The 24598-nt window shown below is 28.8% G+C and overlaps 1 protein-coding gene across 3 annotated transcripts; it reads left to right on the forward strand.

Moving 5' to 3' along the window:
- Positions 1–18570: 18570 nt before the first annotated feature.
- On the forward strand, positions 18571–21269 carry LOC115699687 (uncharacterized). Of its 3 annotated transcripts, none has more exons than XM_061105537.1 (7): positions 18573–18761; positions 18865–18944; positions 19026–19102; positions 19236–19380; positions 20045–20167; positions 20270–20515; positions 20869–21269. In XM_061105537.1, the coding sequence occupies exons 1-7, from the start codon at positions 18677–18679 to the stop codon at positions 21007–21009; spliced, it is 897 nt and encodes a 298-aa protein (XP_060961520.1). In that variant the 5' UTR covers positions 18573–18676; the 3' UTR covers positions 21010–21269. The 3 variants fall into 3 exon arrangements, with proteins under 3 accessions (XP_060961521.1, XP_060961520.1, XP_030483082.1); XM_030627222.2 differs by having other exon boundaries at positions 18574–18762; positions 18878–18944; XM_061105538.1 differs by lacking the exon at positions 20270–20515 and having other exon boundaries at positions 18571–18762; positions 18878–18944.
- Positions 21270–24598: the final 3329 nt, after the last annotated feature.

Raw genomic sequence — 24598 nt, forward strand, 5'->3', positions numbered from 1 at the left:
ACCAACAAGAACTTGTCAAAACGTGTTCCCTCAACACCAAGGAGTAGCCCTCCTCGTATTAAATCTTGGGTTTGCCACTGGATTTAAGAACTTTTGTCTAATTTCGTTCAGTTTTACTAACACGACGATTATCCATATGCTAAAACGTACGTGTCATCCAAACACTACTACAAATATGGTATTTTTTGTCGGTTTGCAACACATTTATTCTTTTAGCGTCGGTTGTTAAAATCGACGTATATACTATAGACAGTTAGACACAAAAACTATATTATTTTGCGTCAATTTTCAACAGTCGGTACCAAAAATTATTGAAGGTTGAAAGTAGACGCTAATAGTGTAAAAGTTAAATTTTACAACATCTCGTCGATTTTGTACCGACAAAAAAAAAATAGATCCAGATCATATTCATCCGAGCTCACACCCAAATCTAAAACAAATACCTAAATTTTAATGTTCATTCTAATTTTATAGATCTAATATTGAAATAGACAAATACGCAGATTTATACAAATAAACATACAAAAAAAAAAATCTAAAATAGATTAAAATACAAAATACAATAACCACTATCATGAGGTCAAAACTCTGAAATAGACGGTGGTCGTCCTCAGAGAGAGAGAGAGAGAGAGAGAGAGAGAGAGAGAGAGAGAGAGAGAGAGAGAGAGAGAGAGAGAGAGAGAGAGAGAGAGAGAGAGAGAGAGAGAGAGAGAGAGATGGGGTGCATCTGATTATGACTTAGGTTTTGATTTATATTAGTTTATATATGTAAAGTTTTTATGTTTCAATTGCCTTTTTTTTTCTTTTATTTAATGTTTCTAACTGACGCTAGGTTGTGTCTATTATAAATTGATGCAAATGTTGAATATGTCATTTTCAAACCAACACAAAATGCCATTGGTACCAAATTGATGAAAAATTTTATTGTAGTTTTTTTTTGCGTCGGTTTTTGGCGTTAATTGACGTAAAAACACATTTTTGTAGTAGTGGAATTTTAATGTCTACCAAATCGTGCCTCGAACTTTGATATGTACCAAATCGTACCTCTTGAATTTTTATCTACGTTAGGATTCCATTATTAAAATTAGACAAAAATCTTTCAGTCCAACAATCTTAATAGTTTAGGGAAATTTTCTACAATCTGAAAAGTTCAGAGAACATTCTTTGATATATATTAATATTTAATAGGCAAAAATCTTAATTACTCTTATTATAATTTTGTTAATTTATTTTGGAAATAAAGTTTCATAAGTGGTAATTATTTAATTACAAATTCGTACTCATATATAGTATAGTATAGGTAGCAAAAAGCAAAGAGCCTTTAAAATATAATTTTGGGTCCCTTTGTTAACCGGATGGGAATGGAATAATAACTTTATTACAATAGTTATTAATGTAATTCATGCATGGCTCTATATATAACTAACCAATCGAATTAATATGCTCGTGAACGTTTTGCCAATTCCCAACCATCGTGGATATTGGTATAAAAAGCTCACCGCCATTAAATGTCACACTCACACTCCTTTAATTATATACAAGCCACTAGCATAAGTTATAAATGCATATCTACTTTAAGATTAATTTGCATCAATAACATTATATTATTGGACACACCATGAAAGCTATAAATAGAAATAGAGCTGCACACATGCATGAAATAACCAAACACAAGACAAACCGGGTTTATTATTATACTGGAACAACAACAACCTAATAATAAAGTCTTCCTAACAAGAAAATTAAAACTATATTTAGTGTGATTAAATCTATTAAAAATAGAAAAGAAATTTGTGTGTATTAATTTGTGGAGTTTATATTACTTAGTAGTTTATAAATTTTAACTTCATAATAAAATTTTAGTAATTAAATAAAAGTTACATTTAGTTTCACTGCTACAAAAAGAATTCTTTTTGTATCGGTCAACATAACAATCAAACGCTAGAGATTGACGTAATTAATTATAATTATAGTTCAAGAATTTTAAGTTTGTTTTGCACCAACACTACCTTGCTCTAATTTAAAACCGACACTTAGCTCTTTAGTGTTAAACTGGGGTTAGGTTGCTGATTTTGATATATATATCTTACCTAATATATAAAATGTCTATCTAACAGATTTTGTTATGTACTTAACAGAATATACCAAAAAAAAAAGTTAACTTTAACAAACACCTATTCAATTCAAAAGTAAGCCAATTTTATTTACAAAAAAAATTATACAGACCAAGACAACCTTTGGTCATTTGCACAAGCACCAATTCATTCACACAACTCATAAATCATAAATAAAACAAATTGTGACTCTTCAAAAAGTGGCAAGAAAATACATTAACTAATAATATAAATAATGTTTCATAATTATAATTCAGAACAGAATCGTTTCTTAAACAATATATATACATGCAAATCATCCAATTATTATTTATTATGGATATATATTTATATATAATCAAAATATATTGACCGTAATCATTTCTTCTCTAATCTATTTTCATTATATATATTATTTAAATGTATTTTTCTTTTGTGGTATCGATCCTCACAAATTTTTAGAAATAATATTACTAATGTAATAATCTATATTACTAGGATGTACATATATATATATATATATATATGATCTGTAGTAGACGAGAGGCCTGTGAGTACTGTGATGTTTGTGTAAATATATATATATATATGTATAATGTATATATGTAAGAACATATATATATCTTACCTATTATATTATATAAATATCTATCTAACATAATTTATTATGTACTAACAGATTGTTGTGTAATTTTAACAAAACGTGATCTCTTTTGGAAATTGTTAAATTTAACCTACACTGTTAACTTCTCAACCAATACATACAAAGTGCCTATTAGATATCTCTTTGATTTGACTGTGAAACGATATATATATATATATATATATATATATACTATAAAAACTAATGACATCTCTTCAAACTATTGTATTAATTCAAAACTCTGCAATTACATTTCATATTTTATTCTTTATTATAACAATACACGATCCTTAGTTCTTATTATAACACATTATAATGTTCATTATTAAAGAGCACACACATAAACACAAATAAAAACTATTATGTAATTAATGAATGATATTATTAGAACAATGCATCCCCTAGAGTCTTGTTTTTCCATTTAGCAGTTTCACTTAAGCGTTGTAATGTTGTGGATAACTTATGAGACAAGATCTGACAGCATGTCACATCTTTTAAACTTACAAATCTTTATTTTAACATTTCAAGGACTTCGTTTTCACATCCAATAATTTTATAACTCAAATGGGCGTCCAAGAATAAAATTCTTTAGATTAGATATAGATCGAATGCTAAGATCTCTTGAATGCCACGTAGGAAGAAATGCCAGTACTTAAGATGATCCATTGTGATGTCTTCAAGCATTAGTTCTACACATTCGGTCAATGACTGTACATAGTAAGGTTGAGAAGACACTCCTCATTCCAATTGTCAAACGAGGTTGTTTATTAAGGTTGATGATGAATGTTCTGAGAATAGGGGCCAATGTCTTGGGGTTTATGATCATGTATTACCTTCTTTCCCTAAATACTTCTCATCTTCTACTTATACACTCTCTTCACTTGATTACCATAACTACTAAGTATAATAGTCAAATTACAAAAAATCTTTAAATTTGTTGAAATTTTTGAGAAATCACAACTCATCAGATTAAGAATTTAAACTTCAATAATAATTATATCTGCCTTTAGAATTACTAAGATCAAATGGTTCAGCCAATGTCTATTTTTCTTCTGAGGTTAGTATGTTGATTATGTGTTGAAGGGTTTGATATTGGTGGTGTTTTGCTTATTCAATATTACTGTGTTTGTCTCTCTTTTTATTTCTTTCATAATCTGATAGACACATATATATTATATCAAAGCACGCAAATCAACAAATTTCAAATTGCAGGTTTTATTTAAAGATTTATTGTCTATATAGTACTAATTAATGTATTTATGTATTAATTATAAGATTATACTATTATGCATTTATTTGTTATTTTATAATAATTTTGCTGTTTGAAGAGATCCCTCAAATTAAGAAAGTGATTATGCTGATTTTTTTACCAAAGTAATCTCTTAGTCGAGGAGATCCAAGACGTATTAGACAATTAGAGCAAAAGTATCGATCTGTCATTTTAAATATAACAGTCAAGAAAATTAAGAAAATCTAGGGGAGGAATTAAGAAGACTATGTAACCAATAGCCTTTTGTGGGAATTATTGATCGCCGGTGATGAATAATAGTATAAAAAAAAAATGATAAGATAATTATTAAAGTCAGGTTTAATCCTTTAACTACATGGAAAATATTTGGTTATATGTACATACATGTGTACACAACTTATATAAGAAGATAACACATTTGACTAATTTTCAAAGACATCAAAAGATATAGTTTTTTCCTCATATTTTATACATACACATAAAAATCATCATATCTTACATGGTCACTTTATATATACGAACCATATATTCTTAATTTTTAGATAGTTTTGAATTGCTGGTAAAATTTGAAATTAAAGGAAATTAAAAAATATAGTTTCTAAATGTGATTATGTGAGTATATTAAATTACTAATTTGAGATATTAAAATATAAAAGAGAAATTATATTGTGGAGGCAATTAGTATGTGACATATTATCAGTTAAAAATGTACGGCAAGGCAATGTTTAAAACTTTCAAGTTGATGTGAATGTTTAAAATATGTTCATTGATGATACTTTTCTTTAGTTTGATAGCTTAATTATAACGTGGATTGCACGTGGTTGTTATCTAGTAAATATATATATATATATTTATATAGAAATTTTTACATGAAAAATCCATTTTATACAATTTATTACAAAATTACTCACACACGCCTATGACTATATTTTTACTTACAAAGTTGCTTTTATTACACAAATACCACTTAGTCATCATTTCATCCATCATCAATCAAATCCTACTCTCTTCCCCCTCTTTTTTCATTTTCTATCAATCAATCCATCATTTCACTCTCTTTTTTTTTTATTTATTTTTAATTTTATTTCAGTTTTTAATTTTTTATTTTTAATTTTTAATTTTTAATTTTATTTTCAGTTTTTAATTTTTAATTTTTTTTCCATAACAATTCTTCTTTTCTTTTTATTTTTAATTTTTAATTGTAAAGTTAGTTTCTTATATATTGTTGCTTAGGTCTAGGATTGACTTCTATCAATCAATCCATCGTTTCACTCTCTTTTTTTCTTCTTTTCTTTTTATTTTTAATTTTATTTCAGTTTTTAATTTTTAATTTTTAATTTTTAATTTTATTTAAGTTTTTAATTTTAAATTTTTTTACATAACAATTCTTATTTTATTTTTATTTTTAATTTTTAATTGTAAAGCTAGTTTCTTATATATTCTTACGAAGAAACGGACCTTGATAACATATGGAGCGACTGTGTAGAGAATAAAGCCAGAAAGAGTATAGAAATCATTGTGCTTCTTATGTATGTTTGCTCAACAAATAATGCAGAGATTTCATTGTCAACGTTTCTGGGAAAAAAGCTAATGTTGGTGCTGATGTTCGAACCGAGGTTTGTTTTCGGTTTCTTTTTGGTTTTCTCCCATATTTGAAATTTTACACCTTCTATATGTATTTTTTTAATATGTTTTTTATCTAGTTGTTTCCTGTCCATTTTTATATCATCAATGGGTAACAATGAGATTTATCATGGATGTTGATGTTCAAAGAGTTTTTCCTGTATTTTAGTTTGTATACAGTTGTTTTGTAGTTTTATTATAGTTTTGCTACTTGCATATGTTATTTCACTATAAAATTAATATGCAACTATTTGCACAAAACTTATTATGTATAACTACTATTTTTTAGTCCCCATCAAATTAAATTCTTGCATAATATATAAACTATCATAAAACGATAATGCAACTATAAGGCAACTATTTGCACTTGCATACAGTTGTTTTGTAGTTTTATTATAGTTTTGCTACTGGCATATGTTATTTCACTATAAAATTAATATGCAACTATTTGCACAAAACTTACTATGTATAACTACTATTTCTTAGTCCCCATCAAATTAAATTCTTGCATAATATATAAACTATCATAAAACGATAATGCAACTATAAGGCAACCAAAACAAAAAATAAATCAAAATGTAACTGTATATAACGTAGATGTATTATTCATGAGGTTTTTTTAAAAATTTTCACATCATACATTGTTTTGAATTTGGTGGGAGGTCCAGATCTGTTTATTACAGATCTACATTTCATGAATTTGGATTTCGATATTAGGGGGAGTTGTTTTGATCGAATAAAACAGAAAACAAATGTGTAATTTCAGTTTCTTCACAGTTTTTCTGATTTTTTTTCGTCATTTTCAGTTTAGATCATTGCAGGTATTTTTTTCCAGTTGTTTTTGCCAGAATTAATAGTTGTATTTTTCTCGTTTTGGTTTCATTTTGGTTGTTTTGCGGTTTTGAAACGAGCGCGTATTTTCATCTTCATGGTTCGCTCTGTACAGCTGAAGGCTTAGTGCATGTGGTATTTTTGTAAATATTTGTATGTGGACTGTATAAATGTTTAATGGGCCGGCCCAAAGTATTTTTGTAATTTTTTTTCCTTTTTTGTATTTTTTTGTTTTTTTCCCATTTATATATGTTATTTTATTTACTATTTAACATATAATATAATATTAAATTAAAATGTAATATAGTATATATTAATATGAGATTAATATATATTATGTGTTAGAGATTAAATTGTAATATTTGAAGGAGTTATAAGTTTGAAAAGATTAGTAACTTATAAATCACGTAAGTAAGGGAGTAATTACTTGTGGAGGTTTTTTTTTTTTTTTTGAAAGAGAATTACTTGTGGAGGTTATGTGAAGGTTTTTAGATATTAGAAATTGTTACAAAATACTATAAAGTCCTTTTTTGACAAAGAATCGGATTACTAAGAGGTTGTTTGGTTTACAGTTTGTTGAATTGTTTTTTTTTAAAAAAATCTATTTTCTTCCTTTATTAATAAAACTAGTAAAGAGAATAAAAAAAATAGAAAGAATTGGTCAGGAAAAAAAAAGAGAAAATATATATTATTATTATTAATAAAGATCCACTTTTCTCTCTAACTTCTCACTTCTCACTCTTATCACTTTTCACATAACGTAAAAAAAAATTAGAATTTATAAAAAGAAGAAAATCAGACAAAAAAGGAGGAGGAAGGGAGTATCGCATTTGACAAAGAAAAAATAGAGAAAGAAAACATAGAGAAAGAGATAAAATAGTCATTGCCATTTGTTGTTCTTCCAAGTATTCAAGACCTTCAAGAGTAAGAATTCATTCATGCATGCATTCCTCTTTCTCTCTCCCTCTCTGTCTTTTACTTTGTATTTGTTCTTTTCTCTACTCATTTATGGAATGCTCTCATTCTGTAAATGAAAAAGGATGCCCTCATCCATGGAATGCCCTCATTCCGCCAACTAAAAAGGATGTCCTCATCCATGGAATACCCTCATTCGGCCAATTAAAAAGGATGTCCTCATCCATGGAATGCCCTCATTCCGCCAATTAAAAATGATGCCCTCATCCATGGAATGCCCTCATTCCGCCAATTAGAAAGAATGCCCTTATTCATGGAATGTCATCGTTCCATAAGTTAAAAGAATACTCTCACTCCCTCAAATTTTCTTTTCTGCTATGATATTAATTTTGATAAAAAGAATACAACCAAAGAAAAAATTGGTTAATATTCTAGATGCAAACGTTAATTTGGAATTTATATGTGTATATATACTCACATAATATATACATGCTACTTTATTCTTGAATTTCAGTAAAAAAGAATAAAAATAAAAATACCAAATATATATCATTATACTGGATTGAAAAAGAAAGCAGGGATATGTATTCTTTATTTGGATCACAAATCGAAAATTTTGGCCAACATAAAAGTATATGTATATATAATATATGAAGCGCAATTATGTGCCTTTAATATATGTTTTGTTATAAATATTAATAATTATGTGAATGTCAAATTTTTTATTTATTACCATTAATTGTAATTAACATTCCTCTTTTCTTAGTTTTCCTTTTTCTTAATTTCTTAATATCTCACTCTTGTATTTGTATAAATAGGGGTTCACCCCATTAGAATAAACAACTCAAAAATTCTCATTCACTTTCTCTTTCTCTCTTCATCTTCTACTTCTTTCTTCTCATTTACTTCATATTATTTTATATTATTTTATAGCACGTTATCAGCACGAGTCTCTGCCCAAGCTTCAAGCACGAGTCTCTGCCCAAGTCCCAATGTAAGTATTTTGTTAAAGTTCTTGAATTGTTTCAAAGTCACGATACACTAAATATATATTTATATATATACTTATCTGACTGAAACAATTTCAAGAATCCCTTTTCTTTTTATCTATATATCTATATATTATATATGTATGTATATGTTTTTATATATTTACTATTGATTTCATATATATATATACATATTATATTCTTATCATTCATAATATTTACAATATATGTTTGCTTATGATATTATAGAGAAAATCTATATAAATTATACATATATTCTGAAGATTATGTATTCTCGATAAAATATTGCATATATCTTAAAGATTATGCATCATCGATAAAATATTGCATATATCCTGAAGATTATGCATCCTCGATAAAATATTACATATATCCTGATGATTATGCGTCCTCAATAAAATCTTGCATATATCCTGAAGATTATGCAAACGTAATATTCATTATATAGTTGATGGATATATAATGAAAGAGATGAATACATATTTATATATATGTTCTTGTATTCTTTGAGGACAATGAAAAGTAATCTAATATCGATATAGATTTTGACAAACATTTCCTGAAGTAAATGTTTTATATTTGTCAAAAAAAAATGATTGTATTTATGTGAATACAACTAAAGAATCATTAAAAATGATTATTATTGATGCAATTTTATAGTGGGTTTTGAATACCTAAACAGAATGTTAAGAAAATTGCATTAAAACATCAAAGTATAAGAATAACAGTGAGCATGACTAATGTTATTTAAATACATGATGCATGTATTTATTGTTCATCATTCCCTGCAGAGAATGATACGAATTGAATTCAACTACTTTTAAAGATTGTTTGTATTAGTCATGTTACTATACATTGTTATTACTTGCAATGTTGGGAATTATTGCATGTGACATATATTAAAGATCAAATTTTGCATACATCTTGGAGATTATGCAAAAATTGTATTCACATATTCTTTGAAATATTGTTAAAGAAATTGCTGAGTAATTTCTTTTTATATATGAACAAGTAATAAATTTTTAAGAAATTTATAATAATGTTCTACTTGTTCAACGTGATTCCCCGAAGTGAATGTAATGATTTTAAACAATTGATGGCATTATTTACTCAAATATTTCCAGAAGAAAGTGGAAACAACCAAAAGATGAGATACCACACACAATCAAAGTGTATAAAATCTATATATCATGTGTGGAATTGAATAATTGTAGTCGCGTACTTGTAGTACGGACACACTTATAATCAAGATAAAAGTATATTTGATTATTGAATAGAATGTGAATTGTACAAATTTATTGTACATTTAGAATATTTAAATATTATTCCCTGAAGAGAATGAATAAACATGAAATTCTATTTCAAAGAATATAGATTTCGCATATATTGGCAATGCCAGAAGTAAATTTATATATACATATTTTATTATTTCTTGAAATCAATAGTTTCAAACTATTATTGGTACAGGATATGTATATATATAGTTACTATATAATTCAGTTTGCATATTCCCAGAAGTGAATATATAACTTACTAATATTTGTTAGTGATCCAATATAATCAAAGTGATAAAGAATCACAAAATGATTATTTGAAAAGCTTCCTGAAGAAGTCTTACATACAATTGCTACTTTGCGTAGTAAAATATCTTTGTACGTACCTAGATGTATAACTTTTATCTAATTATGAAAGTAATAAGAAATAACTTATTATATGTACTTATTGTACATTTAAATATATAATATATCAAGTCATGATAATTAGACTGATGAATAGTCTATTAATAAATTAGACGACTTGTTAAAAAGATACCAGGAAAAATGAATGATATATTACGGTTATATCTATTTGACAATTACAATAACATGATGAAGTTGTCATGTATTTTTCAAATTATACACATCATTGAATTGATGATAGTGATTCCTGAAGAAATATAAAGTTTGATAAACATAATAGTGACTCCTGAAGAGTGTATATGTTTTGGAGAATAATATAATTATATTATTCGTATATATAAAAATGAAACTTGTAATGATTATGTTGTAATGAATTTACATTACCTTTTGAAAGTTTCATTGAAATACAAATTATAGTGAACCTGAAGTTTATGAATTGAATTTTTTGACATGATCAATCATATGCAATAAATTGTCAAAGAATTTGACTAAATTTTGTTGAAGAACCAGAAGATTCGTCTCATTGTTAATTTATAAGGCTCAAAAGAAGAATGTGCATACATTTGCACACAGAAAATATTTAAATTATATTTCTTTAACAGTCTTGAGCTATTATTAGATTTGTATTGCATAGTTTCTTATCGATATGATAAGATTATATGATCATGTATTTACAAAATGTGTAAATTTATGTATTTCTAATTATACATGTATGACTCATTCTTAGAAATGAATTAAGTTCATAAGAATTGAACTTGAAACTAAAGTTTATTGAACCTGAAGTTCAATGTCATATAGTATATATGAGTTTAAATAAATATTGATTCATTGTGATATACTGAAATCCCTACAGGTATATTAATATTATTAGATATCACAATTTTTAAAAATTCTCTCGATCAGGGGGAGAGAAGCAGTTGGGATCGATAATAATTTTTGAAAATGATCCTTGCAAAAAGTATATAAGAACAATATAGTTCAAAATGATATATACCAGCTGCAAATCAATATTATTCAAAGTTGAGATAGAATGAGTTGAAAACGCCTGAAGCGTAAATGAACAATATAGAAATTATTAGTAAATGTTCATTTGATTTGTCCTGAAATTGTTAAATCTAGAGGTACTCATGAAGATACCTTAATGTTATAAAGTATTGATGCTTTAAAAATGATAACCGTGATGAAACGGTACTCTAGAAGAGACTCACAAGAGAAGTTAGACATAACACATTTGATCATAATTGAATCCCTGAAGTGATTCTATATAGGTACCTATAAATGATAAACATATTTGAAAAATATGTAATTTAAAGAGATCTCTATAAGTTATGTCAATATGGGAGGAAATTATCATATAATGAAATTTTTGTCGACAATAGATGTTGAATGTTTGCATATGCAATAAACTAACATGAGATAGCAAGGATCATGGTATTAGATTTGTTGATAACTCTAAGATTTAGAGTTAATTTCATATCTTTAAGCTTGAATTTAATGTGATTTGTGGAACAACTAATGTTTATATTGTGTAATTGTGTCTAATTTGTTTTGTCTTTGTAACAAATGGAAGTGTGTGTGTTAGTAAGTGTTAGATGGACTTATGTTGTTGTTTTTATGTGTTTTGAGCAGAAAAAATACAAGAATAGGCATTTGGAAATATTTGGGACGAGGAGAAAAAGAAGCAGAAAAATGATTATTGCTGACTGGCATTGCTATAGCAATCATCGCGTAGCAGTTTGTCAGCCCAGTAATTTTATTTTGGCAGAAAAACCAGCTGGCATTAATGAAGAGAAAAAACGAGCTGAGGTGGCGGAATGTGGCTTTTGACTCAACAAACATGTGGAAAATGAAGGACAAGTGGGTGATGATTGGGATTTCCAATTAGGGTAAACTTTGTTACCCTAATTGGGGAACAAAAAGAAAAGGAGAGGAGGAATTAAAAAAAGGTGGCTGCACTTTGAATACCAGTACGAAAAATACAGCAGAGAAAAAAGAAGGTTTCTAAGTACAAAGAAGGAAGAAGAGTACAAAGAAGAAGAAGATTGAGAAGAAGGAGAAGAAGGCAACATTAAAAGAAGGATTTGAGCTCAACACTCATCTCTCTTGCTCTCCACTTCGTTTTGTATCATTTTCTTCACTTTAAGCTTTTCTTTAACTTCATGAACAACATACTTTCTGGTTTTGAGTTTCAAATTTCAGCTATGAACTAAACTTCTTTTGAGATTTGGGTGGTTATAAACCCTTGTATGGACTAGTGTTTTGATTTTGCAATGATGAAGTAATCTTGGCTTAGTTCAATTAGTTGTGATGAAATGTTGAATGAATGTTAATTTTTGGCCATCTTTAACATTTAGCAAGCTAGATCTTACTTGGAAAAGTAAGACCTAGTTGAACCCTTCTAATTGATGCATGATTTTTACCTTTACTTTTAGGTATTAATTAGTAGTGAAATAGGAATATTTTGCTACCATGTATAACTAAGGATTTGATGCTTTATTGGGCTATTTGTGATCTAAACTGATGTAGGAATGCATTGTGAGATTATGAATGGTTAGTTGCAAGTTTTGGAAAAAGCTTGCTGGTTTTTGTTGAAATTTGTTAACTCGCCGGGATTGCCTTTGAATCATTCTTTGGGTCATTCTTTGTATCAACTGGGACATACAAGTGGAAATTAATCACCCAAGTCTATTTTCCTAATCTGAAATTACCACCATTTTAATCACTTTTAGTTTCTTATTTTTAGTTTATTTAGTTAAAAAAAATTAGTTCTCAAGTTTAGATTCAAGGCTATAAATTTTTCTCGTGAATTAATGTGTGACTTTATTTTATTTTTATTTGAAATTCTTGGAATTACTTTTAGTTGATTCAACATTATTTAGTAAAAAGTCCCTGTGGAGACGAACTTTGATTTACTTATCATTGTATTACTTGTTTGTGATTGTGTACACTTGCGCAATTATAAAGCAATAGAATTTTTCACAACATTTGTCGAGAATTATCGACATACATTTTGATTTTTGGCCAAAATATTATGACGCAGTCCAGGCAAATTTACTCACATAAAGTGAAGTAAGACCTGTAGGGTGTGCAAATAAATATTTCTAATGAGAAATTTGCATATATGATTTTGTACATAATGAATTGTTGTACAAAGTTTGCATAGACATGAGATTGATTGAAGTAAGGCTTAAATATTGAGAAAATATAATCATGATTTGATTATAGCCTGGAATATATTTTATGAGGATTTATAAGCGTCACATAAATGTTGCAACAAAAGGTTATTTATTTGGAGCTCCTAATATAGTGAGAATTTGAAATAAGCCTTATCTAAAAATTCCAGAAGAATTTAATACATGTCTTAAGTGATATAAATTCAAAGTCGCGCGCACTATATGACAAAGATCTTTGTATGAAATAAAGACATGTAAGTAAATTATTATTTGAAAAATACCTATGGTTGTCTATGCAATATAAATTCGTAAATTATATGTTGTGATAGACTCTTGAAGAGTTTTTGATTAATTGAAGAACAAACTTTTATTTCTTTTGTATTTCGAGAAATATTAATGTATAAAGTTTGTTCATTAGTATTGAAGTCCTGAAGTACTTCATATGTATCAAGAATTATAGATATATGATCTTTTGATATGGAAATTAAGATCATACAACAAGATGGAACAAATATATGGTCTTGGAGTACCATCATTGTCACAAATGAAAATTTATAGTACCATTAATGTGTTATGTTCATATCTACTTGAAATTTTAAATTTTCGTATGAACAAAGTTGTGTACACACATGAATGATACAATTAGTTGGATAAAGACTAATGTTCCACGGACCCCTCATCTATAATTTAGAAGTCCATACATACTCTGGAAGAGTTATAGAAAATATATGATCAAAGATTGTATATGATGATATTTTGAAAGTGATAACAATAATCTCATGAGATCTATTATCACCAAAAGAGTTATGGATCATATGTGCATGAGGGGGAGACATATTTATGTTGCACTCTTTTTCCCTTAGTTCAGGTTTTGTCCCACTGGGTTTTCCTGGTAAGGTTTTTAATGAGGCAACTTACAAATAGTTATGAATATGAAATATATATTGTACTCTTTTTCCCTAGCTCAGATTTTGTCCCACTGGGTTTTTCTGGCAAGGTTTTTAACGAGGCAACTATAAATCATGTTAACATACTTGCATTTTATGAAGCAAGTAGAGAATGTGTGTGAGTGAGATCATTGACATAGCACATTTGGGAAACATATGGATTGCACTCAATAAAGAAGTATCAACCCAAACAGTTCTCTATGAAGATAATACTGCTTGCATCGCTCAACTAAAAGGAGGGTACATTGAAGGAGATAGAGTTAGAACACATTTCACCAAATTCTTCTTTATACGCTTCAAGAAAATGCATATTGGTGTTCAACATATTCAATCAAGTGTCAATCTTGCAAACTTATTCACAAAGTTATTACCAACATCAACATTTGAGAAGACGGCAAACAAGATCGAAATTTGTCGATTAGAAGATCTCCACAAATGCCCAAATGAGGGGGAGTTAGTTTACACTATACTCTTTTTCTTTTGATCAAGTTTTCGGCAAGATTTTTATTAAGGCAGTTATTATGGACATCCAAGGGGGAGTGTTATAAATATTAATAATTATGTGGATGTCCAAATCTTTTATTTATTACCATTAATTGTAATTAACATTCCTCTTTTCTTAGTTTCCCTTTTTCTTAGTTTCTTAATATCTCACTCTTGTATTTGTATAAATAGGGGTTCACCCCATTGGAATAAACAACTCAAAAATTCTCATTCACTTTCTCTTTCTCTCTTCATCTTCTACTTCTTTCTTCTCATCTACTTCATATTATTTTATATTATTTTATAACATGTTTATATATATGTAACTTCTAAATTGGGATTTATGCTTAAAAATAGTAGAACCGATCCTATACAAAAATCATGTAATATATATATATGATGTAAAAAAAAAAGTGAGAATATAAATATTCATATATAATATATGTGTGACTCATATATATATACCACAAACCATGTTCAAAAGTCACTAATATTGGATTTGTTGGAAATGAAAGTCAATTCTTTATAAATTTCTCACTGTATAATACATCAACTATATATATATATACATGGGTGACTATTCAATGGTTACATTTTTATTGTAACTATATGGTTACATTTTTCTTTAACCTGTAATAGCAGGTTACTAATAGGTAGACTTTCCTTTTTTAGATTTAATGAATTATAATTAACTATATTCTTAACATAATTAATTAAATAGACATTCCTTTTTTAGAATTATTTAATTATAATTAACTATTTTTTTAAAATAATTAATTAAATATTTAACAAGACCTCTTTTAGTAATTAATATTTATATTTAAATCCTTACTAGAATTATTTTAATAATTAAGCCATTTAATTATAATATTTATAAAAAAAATTATTTTTTTTACAAAAATTAAACTTCTTTTGACACAAATTAAAATTCTCTTCTTATAATAAATTTTCAAATAATTAATTATTTTTAAATGATATTTAATTATTTTGTTACAATTATATGAACTAAGTATGAGGCCTCAAGCTAATCAATCGATAACAAGTGCAGCCATTTTTTTCTAAAAAAATCCTTCAACTCATTTCATTTTTTACTTTTTAAATATTTAAATAAAAAAATTAAATAATTATGTGTAATAATTTAAAATTAAGATTACATGTATAATAAAATTTAAATTATGAAATTATATGTGTATAATTTTAAATTATAAAAAACTTTGCTATAAAATTTTAAATAATTTAAGTATAAAAAATAAATTGCTAAAAGATCCTTATATAGTAATAAATTGCAAAAAATTAATTAATAATTATAATTAATTTAATTTTAAAATATAATTAATCTTAATTAAAGTTTTATAAGGAAATAAATGATTAGGTTACTTTCAGGTTACAAGTTATTTTTTATTTATTTTTATTTAATTTCTAAATCAATCACAACCATTGAATAGTAATCTAATGGCTTAAAAAAAATGTAACCATCATGGTTACAATAAAAATGTAACAATTGAAACTTCTTCCATATATACATATATCTGATGAATATAAAAATCTGAAGGTTAAATCCCAAAGTTAAAGCTTCAGATAATTTTAGTGTGTGAAGTCAAAAGATTTACATGTACTGTAAAGAAAATGAATACACAATCAATGTGAGAAAATTGGGACATAAAGCAGTATTGTTTTAAATATTATTGAGTCCAATTCTAAATTATACAATTCAAATCATTAAAAAAAAAAAAAGACACAAAGTCTCAAATAATTTGAATTATTTTACAATTCTCATGTGAATTATTTTACAATTCTCACGAAAATAGAATTGTAATTCAAGTGGTTTCCCGACTTATTCAAGGGAGATTAAAAATGAGTTTTTATTCAAAATAAAATACTCATTTCTTCAAATAATACAAGTTTACCATATGAACTACGTTCGATTTGATCCCATTTTAGGTATGTAGGCAACCTAATTGCTAAGATTAGGTACAATCACAAATCCTCAAAATTCTAAATGAGGTCATTAACCTCATCAAATTCCAAATGAGGTCATTCACCTCTATAAAATTCTAAATGAGGTCATTCACCTCAAAATTCTCAAATGAGGTCTTTTACCTCAAAAAATCTCAAGTGAGGTTCTCTCATCTCAATATGCTAAATGAGGTCATTCACTTCAAAATGGCAAAGTGAATTAACTTTCACAAAGATTGTTGGAACTACGTTTGACTTGATTCTTATAAAAAGATACGTAGGCAACTTAGTTGTTAAGACTAAGTGCAGTCGTCAATACCACAAAAATAGTATAAAAATACAAATCCTAAAATTCCATTAAAGGTCATCCACCTAGGAATTTTCCTAAATTTTTAAATAGCAAAGGATTCCTGAAAGTGGTCATCTACCGGAATCCTTATATCCAAATTCTAAAATACTGTATTCTGAACTACAAGTGGCTTGATCCTTCACAAAGAAGGTATGTAGGCAGCTTGGTTAGTTAAATGGACTGAGTTCAGCTGCAATTCCAAATTTACCCCAAATTCCCCTAATTTATTTCAAATCATTTAATATCATCGTAATTGGAATCAAAGGGTATCTCCTTTAAATAAAAGGATTGTAATTAAGAGGTTATTCTTATAATCTTGGATGGGTCGAACTTAAATTAATAAACTCTTATGCTATAATTTTGGCATAAGTGAAATTGTGTTTTGCATTTATTTTTAATATTCTAAATGAGAAATTTTTGCTTAACACAGTTTAAAAACTGTTTTCTGTTTTTTAAAACTGAAAACAGTTTTTAAAAACTATTAGGAGTCGTTTGGCAAAAATTTTTAAAATCTGTTTTTTAAAAATTGAGTTTTAAAAAACTAGAAAATAGAAAACATCAAAATGCTGTTTTCAATTTTTAAAAACAATTTTTTTTGTCTAACATATTATATTTTATATTTTGCTCACATACTCGGATCCTAGACCCGGAACCATACCCGAACCTAGATCGGGATGGGTTAATGTCATGGTATGGTGCTAAAAAATCTAAAAACAGTTTTTAAAAATTTGTGCCAAACACCATTAAATTTTTAAAATGACAAAAAACTGTTTTCTATTCTCACTTTTAAAAATACAATTTTAAAAACTGAAAACTGAAAACACAACCAAACAAGCTCTAATAATTTTATAATTTATTTCCTTACTTTATTATTTTTAAAAGAGTAATTTACGGCGAAACCTTCTTATATTTTAATTTTTATACGCTTAACCTCTTATCTTTTTTTTTTTTGTGGCAAAACCCCTTTATGTTTTAGTTTTTTTACACTTAACCCTGTTATTTTTTTTTGTGGCAAAACCCACTTATGTTTTAATTTTTATACACTTAACTTCTTTATCTTTTATTTTGGTAGCAAAACCCCCTTAAATTTACTTTTCTTTGCAAATTTAAAGTTTTAGTTAGATATTACCATTAAATACTAACTGGATTATTACTGTATCGACTTCGAGAATTTACTGTTACATATACACAGTTGTATACAATAGTCATCCAGTTGATATTTAACAGTAATTAACTAGCGTGTCAAATTTACAAAGAAAAATAAACATAAAGGAGTTTTGCCACAAAAAAAATAGATAAATAGGTTAAGTGTATAAAAATTAAAACATAAGGGGGTTTTGTTAAAAAAAATAAGGGAATTAAGTGTATAAAAATTAAAATATAAGGGAGATTTACCAAAAATAAAATAAAAGGATTAAGTGTATAAAAATCAAAATATAAGAGAATTTTACTACAAATTACTTTTTTTTAAAATGTAAAAAGAGTAGTCAAATGTAACCTATATGTTATCGTTTTCGATTATTGTCGTTTTATTAAAATGGTGTCGTTAATAAAGAGGTAATATTCGAAGGATATAATTTGTTGTTCTTATAATTTAGGGGACAAAAGTATAAAGAAGATAAAATTTAGGGGTAAACCTATACTTTTCTGAAACTTGAAACAGCGGGGAATGAATGGGTAGAGAAGATTCATCGCTTTGTTGGGTTAACTGAGTATGATTTTGTGATGGAAGTGCAGCTAAGGCAGACACCACCACACTTCCTTCTTCCGCTATTCCAATCAAAACCCAACTTCCCAATCCCATCTCACAGGTATTTCTTGCTTTTCTCATTAAAATGGAAAAATGAACTATGCATTTTCACATTCTGTTCTTTCTTATTCATTTGACATTTTTTTTGTTGTTTTGTTATGTGGGTTGTCCGAAAGTTTGTTTTTTAAATCTTGGGCAAACAGTACAGGATTTCTTAAGAAACATTTAAGAGGCTCAGTTGAGGTAAGATTTCTCAAGCTTTATGTATTACACACACATTTTTTATGTATATATGAAAGAATTATATATGTTATTGATGTACAGAAATGGAGATTCCATATTCAGGAGATGTCAGAGGGTCAATGCTCAGCCAAGCATTACTTGGTTCATGTTGTCAAAAGGTACCAGAAGTTATTATATGAATTCAAATCAGAACTTATATATCCGAATTTTGGGATGCTGTAGTCAAGAGTTATGTATGTTACCGTTTTTTAATCTGGTTTCATGTCATTTGATGCAAAATTTTGGGTGCAGGGGTGAAACTTTGAGTTCAATTTCGAAGCAGCATGGAGTTTCTATGTATGAAATTGCTGCAGCTAATAGGAACATAGTGGATGTTGACCTTGTTTTTGAAGGTCAGCAGCTTAACATTCCTTCAGCATCCACATTAATTCAAGCGGTAAGACTGATTCTTGACAGAGATAACATAGCCTCAGCTAATTTCACTTGTATGAATTTTTTTCTTCTTTTCGAATGAGATAAGTAGTAATGCATTTTCTTCATGTGGGTGAAAGTAATGAATTAAATGTGGTGGACACTATATCTCCTTGAATGTTGTAAATAAACACTTTCCATAAGCTTCTCTTTTATAAAGTGTGCTCTTGATTCTTTCTTGTACTTTTTGGATTGAATTTTTAATGCTAGGATTCGAAATCTGTTAAATTTTGACTTGATTCTATTACTTTAGAATGAATATCGATGTGCGTAGTGCAGGCCTCAAGATGTTGCTAAATTTCTGGTTCATGAGCTATTTTTTATTGTTGACATGAAGCAACGCATGCTTCAATGCTAAATGTTACTTTACTAGAAATCTTTAGACACTACTGATTTCATTTCTAATGAGTTTATGTTGAGTAAATGAGTTGGAAATTGCCACGTGCATGCCTAAGACTTCAGGTTTATGCCATGCGAAATTTGAACATGGTAAAAACTTGCATGTTAAGCATTTTAGTTTAGCCAAAATTCTAGAGTAGCTTCTCTTGATCCTTCTCAAATAAAGATTAAATTTATACAGTTTCAGGTCTCTAATGCTGTAGACTTGTGTTTTTTTTTATCATTGTCAGGTTGGGAGAAGTTGGTCAGCTTACTTTAGATTACCTAAAAAGGATCATTTCTCTTTGAATATCTTGAATGGAGTATTGGACCAGAAGAATTTAAGTGTGCTATATTATCGGTGTACGCCTCATGTTAGTGTGTTTCATACCCTGTTTTCATCTCACATAAATAGTAGTAATGCCTTCTTGTGTATTCTTATTATACTTGCTCACCAAACTTGATGACCTTAACAGGGTTTTCCATCATATTATCAGGCTAGAACTGTTTGTGGTTTTCTAGTTCTGGCGCCACTTATGGCATTTTGTGTCAAATGCATAATTAGTGCCTTTCACACCAGAGTTTTTGGAGAGTTGAGACACAAAGCTGTGAATGAATCAGTTTTAAAGAATCATAGGTCCAGAGGTGAGCGATGGAGATATGCTCTTGGTGATGCATGGGAACCCGAAAAGTTAGATACTGAGTCAATTTTGGATTCCACTGTGAGTAAAGGAGTTCTAATTCTAGTTGTCATATCTCTTTAATACTTCTAAGTGAGCAATTTCGCTGTCTGAGTTAGTAGTGATTGGTGCAATTTCACTAACTATCGAGGAGGTAGTATTAAGATCTATATACTGTGATGTCTTACTTGTCAAGTTAGAAATTCTAGAATAACTGCAAACATTTGCCTTAAAGATATTATGCTGTTTTACTTCTCATTTTGTTCACAGTGAACTAAATTTTATTGAATTAAGAGGTATATGTTTCAAGAGAAACTCTACTCTCAAAGTTTGCACCATTATGATCATTAGAAGTATTCTACTTTATATGTTGGTTAATTTTGATCATTATGCAGGATCAATCTGAAGATCTGGTTGAAATTTCTTTTGAAGAGTCATCTCATGATTACAGAAAACTTGAACAAGATTATCAAGAATTTCTAACAAAGTGTGGAATGAGCAATTGGGGGTATTGGCGTGGTGGTTCAACAAGGTGAACCCTTATTTTGGTTTCCTTGAGCAAACCATTAAATTAGATTAGATTAGATCCCTCTTCTTTTTTCTTGTTCTTGTTATGTTTTTCTTTATCTGGTTTCCCTTTCCTTTTCGAGTAAAAAAATAAGTCCCCTCATTAGAAATTTGTACAGAATTAGCTTGTGTAGATGCTTATTTATTGGCTCCAAGATAGTGGGAATAGATTGGAATTTTAACCATTACTAGAATTGAAATGAAAATGAATGTTAATTGGGATTTGAAATCTGAATATAGCTATACATGTTCCTGTTTAGAAATATAATTGGAACGCAGTGAAGTCGTCCAAATTAGCAAAAAACTTAAGCTAGTGAAGTATTTTCAGTATCTACTAAAGCCCATCATAGACTGCTATAGGAAAGAATTACTAATACTAATTAACACACATGTAAACATGATTTGCCACATTAATTCTTCATGATTATTCCTGCTCTCTCTTCATGATTACCAAGAGATCTTTGAACATTTGCTATACCTTGGGGATCTAGAATATGGAATAAACATCATATTATTAACAATATCACGAGTTGACTAGTATGATGTAATTTTTAATCAAAGTAAAAATAATTACAAAAACCACAACACACAAGCTTTAAATGATCTGAGTATGCCTATGTGCACTTAAAATATATACCAAAATACTACACACAGAAGTAATGTTAGGAAGGATGTGCGTAGTTGAGGTGCCCCTTGGCTTAGTTGTTACCTTGGCCTCCTTCGCTGTCCTTTGCCTTGGCGACGGCTTATACAAGATACGTTTAGATAGGGTCGTGTACTTTTGAAATATAATTTTTACAGTAACGTGATATTTCGATCATATTCTATTCAATTTTATCGTGAAACGAGTGACGCGATGGATGGTAGTTAGTAAATGGATGTAAATTAAATACTTTTCACATTTTTTACTTTAATAATTAAAAAACTAAAAATAAAAATATTCGGATGTGGAGATTGACTAAAATGTTGTAATTAACACTCTTCTTATAAAAAAATAATTTTTATTTTATTTTATTATTCATTAACATAAAAAAAGTGAAGGGTATTTAATTTGTATCCATTTATCAACTATCATCTACTACTTAACTTGTTTTATAATAAAATTGAATATAGTGTAATGGAAAAATTACGTTACTCTAAAAATGATATTTTGATGAGTATTATTAATAAGCCGTATACAATAAGAAGAACAAATTGATAATGTAAAATGTTTACGGACAAAAAATACTAATAATTCTATTTTTGACTCATACTTATTGTGACTTCACAATTAAACATAAATATGTTAATATTCTATTTTAAGATAAAATATACATTTTTTTTTATTTTTTTCTCTCTCTCCCTGTCATAAAAAGACTACACAAAAAAGGTTTTTTTTGGACAGAATTTCGGTGGTGGTTAGTGTTTTAGTAGTCTTTGTGGTGGTTGGCCAACCTTAGTGATGGAAAATAGAGGAGAAATAAAATTGACATTTTTTGTGAGTAGAAAATTGAGTACATATTTTAGGATTAGACATTATATTACATATTTTAGGATTAGATTTTGGAAATAAATAAGGTTTTATTGGTTAAATGTGGCTGGATTCTCATTAACGAGGATTAATCTCTGTGTTGTAAGGTCTTAAGTGACAAGTACCTAAGGGGTAGACCTTTCTTGAATTGTTCTTTTTAAAACTTAGATTTGTGGTTCTGGAAGAATGTCGTGAAATCTAAAGAAATTCTTAAATAAAGGGCCTGCAAACTTATTTCGGATGAGCAAGGAACGAATATTTGGAATGATCTGTGGGTTATATATGACCAGACATTTATCCTCAACCTGAAGGTTTGGAGAAAGTTACGAATTTACTTTTAAACAATGGGAATTGGGACATCTCCAAACTACATGCTCTTTTTGATCTAGAAGCAACTAAGAATATCATCAAAAGTGGTAGACCCTGTGGACAAGAAAGGGATAAGTGGGTATGGCTTAAACAGTCAAATGGTCTATTTTCGACTAAATGTGCTTAACTTATTCAAGCTTTGCAGCGTGCCCCACCATGCAATGTTGCTCCCGCTATGTGGAATAAACTTTAGAATTCTAAAATTTTGGAGTGTCACAAGATCCTCTGGTGGAGCATCCTCTCAAATACTTTGCCTATTTGCTCTGTAACGCCCTAAATAATTAGGCACGCTACCCAAAATGTTTATGAAACCCTAATCCCCTAATCGGGATTACTAATCAAAATAGCGCAAAATTTAAACTTTTATATTAAACAGAATGAAAATAAACTTGCAATACATTTAAACTTTTAAACAGTTGGGATCCCAAAAAAATCTTTACAAACTCTATTACAAGTCTTTTCTTACTAGCTGACCTAAATGGCAAAATAGAATTCAAAAGTTCATCACTGGTAGACCCTTAACCCGCTTGGTCTGATATGGCTCGAACATGTACATTCTTCGCCCAGCTCCTGAAAATCAATATCTCGACGCTTTGGATCAGCGTAACTCTTCTGCCTACTCTGAGTCGCGAACATTCACGCTCTAATCTTGTCAACTGCCTCACTTGTTTTCTGAACAGCTTCGGGACCCAAGAACTTTCTTTCACCCACTTCATCCCAGTGAATGGGCGATCTACACTTATTTCTTCCATATTAAAGTTCATAAGGAGTCATCCCGATTGTTGCCTGATAGCTGTTATTATAAGAGAACTCGATCAGGGGAAGGTACTTTACCCATGATCCCTCAAAGTCAAGCACACATGCCCGAAGCATGTCTTCTAGAATATGTATCGTCCTCTCGGATTGCCCATCCGTTTGAGGATGAAAAGTTGTGCTGAACTTTAACTGAGTTCCCATAGCTCGATGCAGACTCCCAGAATCTCGATGTAAACTTCAGATCTCTATCCGACACAATGGACTTTGGGACACCATGAAGACGAACAATTTCTCTGACATATAACTCAGAATACTGGTCAATGGAGAAATTCGTCCGAACAGGTAAAAAGTGAGCCAACTTTGTAAACCTGTCCACTATGACCCACACAAAGTCAAATTGTCCCGTGGTTCTAGGCATACCTACCACGAAGTCCATAGCAATGTCCTCCCATTTCCACTCTGGTATATTCAGTGGTTGTAGTAACCCTGCAGGTCGCTGGTGCTCAGCTTTTACTTGCTGACACGTAAGGCACTTTGCAACATATTCAGCGATGTCATTCTTCATGCCTGGCCACCAGAACATGTCTCTCAGGTCTTGATACATCTTTGTTGACCCTGGATGAATTGAATAGGGAGTCGTGTGAGACTCATCCATGATCTCTTTCTTGATGTTCTCATCCATGGGCACATAAACTCGATTCCCGAATCTCAACATTCCTGTTTCATCCACTAAGAAATCACTAGCCTTCCCAGCCGAAACCCTAGCTTGGGTTTTTATCAATTCCGAATCTTGCTTTTGTGCTTCTTTAATTCTCTCTAGAAGAGTGGATTGCAGAGTAATATTAGCCAGTTGCCCCACAACCAACTCAATCTTAGCTCGAGTCATTTCATACTCAATTTATTCCCAAATAAATTTCAGATTA

Source organism: Cannabis sativa, chromosome X, assembly GCF_029168945.1.
Source record: "Cannabis sativa cultivar Pink pepper isolate KNU-18-1 chromosome X, ASM2916894v1, whole genome shotgun sequence".
In the NCBI taxonomy this organism is placed as follows: domain Eukaryota; kingdom Viridiplantae; phylum Streptophyta; class Magnoliopsida; order Rosales; family Cannabaceae; genus Cannabis; species Cannabis sativa.

Bases quoted from the DNA above. Each gene is read 5' to 3' on its own strand.
- LOC115699687 (XM_061105537.1), top strand. From the start codon at position 18,677: ATGGAAGTGCAGCTAAGGCAGACACCACCACACTTCCTTCTTCCGCTA. The intron at 18,762-18,864 runs GGTATTTCTTGC...TTTTGTTATGTG, and splicing joins CTTCCCAATCCCATCTCACA to GGTTGTCCGAAAGTTTGTTT. The intron at 18,945-19,025 runs GTAAGATTTCTC...ATTGATGTACAG, and splicing joins ATTTAAGAGGCTCAGTTGAG to AAATGGAGATTCCATATTCA.